Raw genomic sequence first — 7,005 nt, forward strand, 5'->3', positions numbered from 1 at the left:
ACAACCATCTCTGCAGCACTCCAACAATCAGCGTTTTCCATAGTGGCCTTTATTAAGGTGTTTTATTGTGCTGCCATGGGTGAGCTTTGAGAGTCATCACAGAGTCATCCCAGATTGTTCTTGGAGCTTGCTCATGTGCAGAGTAATTTATAACCCTGTGGCGCCAGGGCAGATCTGATAAGATCTCAGCCTGGCAGATTCTCAAACGAGGCTGGAGAGAAAGAGTGCCTTAATAAATCTCGACCCTTTGTCAATCCAATAAATTAATTTCTCTTTCTATAAGAGGTGAATTTTTACACTGCTGCTACTCGCTGTTTATTATCTATGAATGGTCAATTTACCTCAACTAACCTGTACCCCAGTAAATTGACTCAGTAATGGTAACCCCTGTATGTAGCATCGTTATTGTAATGCTCTGGGTGTCGTGGGTGTGGAGTCAAAAGCAGGAGACAGAGAGTTCAATGCTGTGCGTCTTTAATAGCACCAACGCAACACAGGGTGCTCACAATAGGTATGTTCCCAAACACAGGGAATCAAAAATGTACAACGAAAAATACACGACCAAGTACTAACACGTACCTCTACAACAGAGCCGAAGGTTACACTGAAATAATCCCGCACAACAACCAGGCGGGCCGGCTGTCTAATAAAGACAAACTAATTAAACATAAACAGGTGCTACCACTAAACATACAAGGAGGGGGAGGAAAGACAATCAGTGGCAGCTAATAGGCCGGTGACGACGACCGCCGAGCGCCACCCGCCCGGGAAAGGGAACCATCCTCGGTCGGACTCGTGACAGTTATTCTTATGTTGCTTCATTGTGTTACTTTTTCAAAGATTTTACTTTATTTTATTTTTTTCCTGGAAACACATTGTTGGTTAAGGGCTTTGTTGTAAGTATGTGACAGTATTGGGCATATTTGATTGAACTAACACTGTTTACACGTGTGTATATTTTTGCATTATAGAACCAGAACAATAAGATTCTAAGTAATTTGAATTACCAAAATCATACATACATCCTCAAATGGAAACAGATGTGTCTGTGTGGTGTGTGGTGGAGACTATCAAGAGTACATTGATGGGCCTCAACATCATGTTCTAACAGGACAGCACTATAGAGGACAAAACCAGACCAATCAGTTATAAGTACTGTATCTGTCGTTACAATGATGAGAAATGATGACCTCATAAAGAATTGCCCTCCCCCTAAAACAGTAGGTGAGGGATTGTTGCAGTCACTCATTAGAGCAGTTCATAGACTGCTTACAGAGTAAGGGAAACAATATCAAAATACATACATTACATCTAAAAGGTTACTACCTTTAATAAACTACAAGTGATGTTGTCCAAATACTTATGACTTCATCAAAATGTGGGGGGAGACTTTATTCATAAGGTGTATTCATTTTTTGAAAACTGTTTTGGTTACTTCATGATTCCTTATGTGTTATTTCAGAGTTTTGATGTCTTCACTATTATTTTACAACGTAGAAAATAGTACAAATATAGAAAAACCCTTGAATGAGTAGGTGATCTAAAACATTTGACCGGTACTGCATACGGACGGGTAAGATAGTCTGGATAGCTACATTTTCAGATATTACGCGTTTTTGTCAGAAAGTCATTTCATTTCAAAGTTATAGTGTACTGTTAGCTTGCTAGCTAACGTTAGCTGGCTGGCTTGCTTGGTAACGTTACATGTTTGATCTGTGGAGTAATATTATTTGTATCTCAGAGCCCTTTGCATTGCTAGATATAGCCTAATGTTAACTAGCTAACATTGAACCTGGCTGTTCAGCTACCTGCTGATTCACACAGTGTTCATTTAGCTAGCTTTCTACATGTCTAAACAATAGACTCTACTATGACAGTTACAATTTCAATAGATTGTATGACGAATATACGAACGCTCAACACCCATTGAATATGGCGGGTGACAGTAAACATTGCCAAAAAAGCATAATTAAATTGCTGCCAGCAGCACAGTTGTAGTCACCAACGCTCTGGATAACATGAAAACAGCCCAACTAGCTCTGCTAGGCCGAGTAAAGTGGTCAGAGTGGGGTGCTCTCTCATCATGTGTCTAGCAAGCTAGCCAACGCTAGAGGAGCGCTGTCTACTTCCCGGTGATGCCCAGTCATGTGTGTAGGCCTGTCCCAGGTCTACATCATCCCACCGCAAGGCTACCTGGCCAACTCCTGCCACGGAAAGTGCCTGTTACCGCTGAGCGGCACCAACCACACCATCCTGCAGACACTTTTTTTGCTGGGGTCTCAGGACATTTAAGGTTCACTTGAAGAAAGTGGGTGGTTGGTGGAGTATATTTAAGGAATGGTTTGTTTGCCATGTTTTGTGCTTCATTTGTTTTGTATCACTCATAATAAAACCCTTATATTCAGTGAGTCTCCTGTAATGAAAAGGCGTTGGTATTTTTCAGACAGATGGTCTCTTCTCACTTTGATACAGAAACACTTTTCACCTAACATAGAATGTTCAGATATAAATTGACTTTATAGAACAGACATACTTCTCGTTCATATAGAATGAGTCATATTATACCTGTCAGTCACAGATTGGGAACTATACTGCCATCCGATGGCCACTGCACATACTGAAAACAATCCCTGCCCACTGGGCACAGACGTCAATTCAATGTCTACTCCATGTTGTTTCAAAAAGAAACAAAGCTGATTCAACAAGTTTGTGCCCAGTGGGTTTAAAGCTCTGTAGAAAAACTGTTTTTAAACTGGGCTTTTTACTCCAGCCTTTTGGACATGCCCCCCTCATTTGAAGAGAGTCATACATTTTTGGAAAACTTCACTTGTAGTGTATTAAAGGTATTAACCCTTTAAATGTAATGTTCAGTTAAATTATATATTTAGATATTGGTTCCATCACCCTGTAAACAGTCTATGAACTGCTCTAATGAGTGACTGCAATCCACACTTTGGTTTTGGTCGTCACTGCCAACAGACAAGAATGTTTTTCAGACAAACACATTACTTCCTTCAGCACACTACTACAACAGTGTGACTGTTTTGGAATAAAATGTTCAATATATTTCCTTTAACATCCCCTGTGTTGTTTGCTTATTGTTTAACCATTGATTTGTTCTGGGTCGTTTTGAGACCTTATGTGTCATCAGGTAGTACTGGAATATCTACCAATAGCATGTCTATCTTCTTGTGATAAATTACACTGGTCACTGTTCAAAACATTTATAAGAATTAAGAAAGTGTGAATAGTCCTCACTTTAGATTAGAGACTGCAAAACTACTTTTCTAATGATTAGTACATGGTTTATAAGTTATTTCTTTAAACATCTTCTGGATGATCTTATGAATCTCTATTACAGATTATAAAAGTTGTTTTTTAATGTGTGAATAACTAACTTACTAAAACAAATGTGAAAGTAATGATACATGAATGATTAATAAACTATTGACTTATTTACTAATCTATTATACATTCTTTATTACAAAGTGTTATTATAAAGTCTTACTAATCTCTATATTCATTCTGACTCCACAGCATCTGAGAGAGCTGCTCTGGTTTGACCCCTGACCTGGCAGCAGTGATGTAATGAGAGTGGTGGTAGTGAGAGGAATGGTAGTGAGAGTAGTGGTAGTGAGATAAGTGGTAGTGTCCATACCCAGTATGTTGAGGTTAAAGTGTCTGCTGTGGTTTCCTGAGCTGTTGTGTTGAATCATTAGTGGATAGAGTAGTTATTTATACATGTGATAATACCTAACTGACTAACATTTAACACATGTGGAAGTAATGATTAATAAATGGTGAGCAAACTGTAAATGCCTTACAAATGGTTTATTACTGAATGCTATTATAAAGTGTTAGCCAAAGTTGCATATTCTTAAATTTGACCATCAACTATTTACACAATACAACATAGAGTTATACTTGGATGTTATCTGATATCATGCATATTGTATATTTAAATTTTACTGCACTTGTTGAAGTGAGCCACTAGACACTAGAAGGGCAAATCCAGTCCTCGGTGGCCTGATTGGTATCACACTTTTCCCCCATCCTAGCTTACACATGTACTATGAAAACATTTGTACTATGAACGCCTTAAGTTCAGAGTTAAAATATGTTTCGCTGTCAATTTGAAGCATGGATAAAAGAAAGCATAAATTATTGGATTAATTAAGGAATTAACAAGAGGCAGAAAGCCAATGATAACTGAGAATAAATTGTCAATTACAAAAGTAAAAAAGAAAACAAATAGAAATGGAATCCAACAATTGAAATAGTTGAAAACAACAATAGACAGAGTTTTTGTTGCTTTTCTCTCAGACTTATTTGCCTGGACAGTTTTAACACCAGACACACTTGCAGCCTCTTTTGAAAAAACATTTCTGGCCTGTGATCTGGCCACCACAAAGATTTTCAAATAAAGTGTTATAATAATAGAGCAAGGGACAGCCATTGTAATTACAAGGTCGATGATATTAACCCAGGTTATTCCTTCAACAATAAAACATTCTTTCAAACACCTACTGGGTACCTGTACATTGACAAAGTGTTTTACAATAGCAGCACGGTATATGATACAACAACACCAGGTAATGGATATACAACACATCATTCTTGTTGTTGTTATTTTAGAGTGGTACAATAAGGGATCACACACAGCAGCATAACGGTCAATAGATATCAAGACCAAATTACCCAGAGATAAAGAAGTACATAAAAAAGTAATGTAGATCTGAAACACACAGAAATATTCTCCAAAACTCCAGCATGATTCCATTAATGCTACAGTCTCTACTGGTATCACAATCAGTCCCACCAGGAGATCTGACACAGCCAGAGAGAGGATGAGCAGGTTGGTTGGAGTGTGGAGCTGCTTGAAGTGAGAGATGGAGATGATCACCAGTAGGTTCAAAAATACTGTAACTGCTGAAATCAATGAGAAGAAGATGTACAGTGTTATGTAGATAGATGTTGATAGCAAAGCCTTTCTGCAAGAAGAGTTTCCGTCTTGAAAACAGTATTGAACATCTTCATATTTCTCCATTTGTAACAAATGCTGAGGTCCTGCTGCTCCTGCTTGGTTCTGTGTGTGACCTTCTCAGGTCCGCCTTTTGACAAACTCTGAGCTCTGCCTCTCTATTTATCCCTGAGCTACTGACACTCCCCTCCCAGGAGCCTCTCTGTGCACATACACACACACGCACTAACAAACGTTTAGATAAACAAATATTTTGTGAAAACATGATGTAATGTAAGACAGGATTGGATGTTTCTGTGCCCACCTCGCCTGTCCTTCAACCTTACTGATAGTCAGAGATGATAGAAAAGGTACAGTTACTCAACTGATCATTTTAATGTGAAAAATATAGCATGTGTGATGTTTTGGTCACTCAAAGGCTTTTTTACTTTGGAAACTGTGTAAAACTAAATGTTTTGGGCGATGTCAGAGCTCATTTTGGACCATAAGCCACAACCTCAGGACACATGATGGCCCACCACATGTCAGCTGGTCAGTGTGTAGGAAAGTTGACAGTGGGGAGGTTGATGAGATAGTTTCAGTTTATGGTGTACATGCTAGTAGCAAATGCAATCAAAATAGTGGCATTCCATAGGAACGTTCCATAGACCATCAAAATGTCGATCTGAACTGATTTATTAATACATCACTTGTCTGATCCGCTGAATTGCGACTCCACTTTGTCTCTACACTGACATGTTTCCTGTTTGTGTCACACCCTGATCTGTTTCAACTGTCTTTGTGATTTGTGTCCACCCCCTTCCAGGTGTCGCCCTTCTTCCTCATTATCCTCTGTGTATTTATACCAGTGTTTTCTCTCTATCTGTGCCTGTTTGTCTTGTTTGTTCAAGCCAACCAGCGGTTTGTCTCTGCTTTTCACCAGTCTCTCTTTTTCTTGCCCTCCTGGTTTTGACCCTTGCATGTCCTGTCTTTGAGCCTGCTTGCCTGACCCTGAGCCTGCCTGCCATCCTGTACCTTTCCCCCACTTCTCTGGACTATTAACCCCTGCCTGCCTTAACCTGTTGAAACTAGGGGGCACTATTTTCTTTTTTGGAAAAGTAACGTTCCCAAAGTAAATGGGCTATTTTGTCAAGACAAGATGCTAGATTATGCATATAATTGACAACTTAGGATAGACAACACTCTACAGTTTCCAAAACTGTAAAGATATTGTCTGTGAGTATAACAGAACTGATATTGCAGGCGAAAGCCTGAGAAAAATACAATCAGGAAGCAACTCTTATTTAGAAAGCTCTGCGTTCCTATTGAGCAGTGAATGACATATCAACCAGATTCCTTTTTCTATGGCTTCCCAAATGTGTCTAGTGTCACAATACATAGTTTCAGGCTTTAAAAAATAAATGAGCCTGAACGACAACATTGCGTCAGTGGTCAGCTGGATTCTTGTGCGTAAAAGACAAATGCGGCCATTGTTTCTCTCTTTCCTACTAAGATGTTGCGGCTGAAGCAAATACTTTTGTTCCGAGCTCCAACATTGCAGTCGTATCTAACTATTCACAATACACACAAATAAAAAGTAAAATAATGGAATTAAAAAATATAAATATTTTGATAAGCAATGTCTGAGTGGTATTGACAAAATACAGTAGAATACAGTATTTACATATGAGATGAGTAAAACAGTGTGTAAACATTAATAAAGTGACCATTGATTCCATGTCTATGTACACTGGGAAGCATCCTCGAAGGTGCAGGGTTGAGTAACATGGTGGTAGTCGGCTAATGATGAATATTGAACATTCTGATGGCTTTGAGATAGAAGCTGTTTTTCAGTCTCTCAGTCACAGCTTTGATGCACCTGTACTGAAATCACCTTCTGGATTATAGCGGGGTGAACAGGACGTGGCTCGGGTGGTTGATGTCCTTGATGATTGTTGGGCAGACCACACCACACCACTCTCTGGAGAGTCATAAGTATTCAGACCCTTTACTCAGTACCTTGTTGAAGCACCTTTGCCAAGGAT

At 39.1% G+C, this 7,005-nt stretch overlaps 1 protein-coding gene across 1 annotated transcript; it reads right to left on the reverse strand.

Moving 5' to 3' along the window:
- Positions 1–3,816: 3,816 nt before the first annotated feature.
- Positions 3,817–5,098, reverse strand: LOC135547021 (trace amine-associated receptor 13c-like). The gene has a single exon (XM_064975587.1). It carries the CDS (start codon positions 5,045–5,047, stop codon positions 4,088–4,090), a length of 960 nt encoding a protein of 319 aa, XP_064831659.1. The 5' UTR covers positions 5,048–5,098; the 3' UTR covers positions 3,817–4,087.
- Positions 5,099–7,005: the final 1,907 nt, after the last annotated feature.

The sequence above is a fragment of the Oncorhynchus masou genome, chromosome 10, assembly GCF_036934945.1.
Source record: "Oncorhynchus masou masou isolate Uvic2021 chromosome 10, UVic_Omas_1.1, whole genome shotgun sequence".
Taxonomy (NCBI): Eukaryota; Metazoa; Chordata; class Actinopteri; order Salmoniformes; family Salmonidae; genus Oncorhynchus; species Oncorhynchus masou.

Coding starts and splice junctions, on each gene's coding strand:
- LOC135547021 (XM_064975587.1), bottom strand. CDS start 5,047: ATGGAGAAATATGAAGATGTTCAATACTGTTTTCAAGACGGAAACTCT.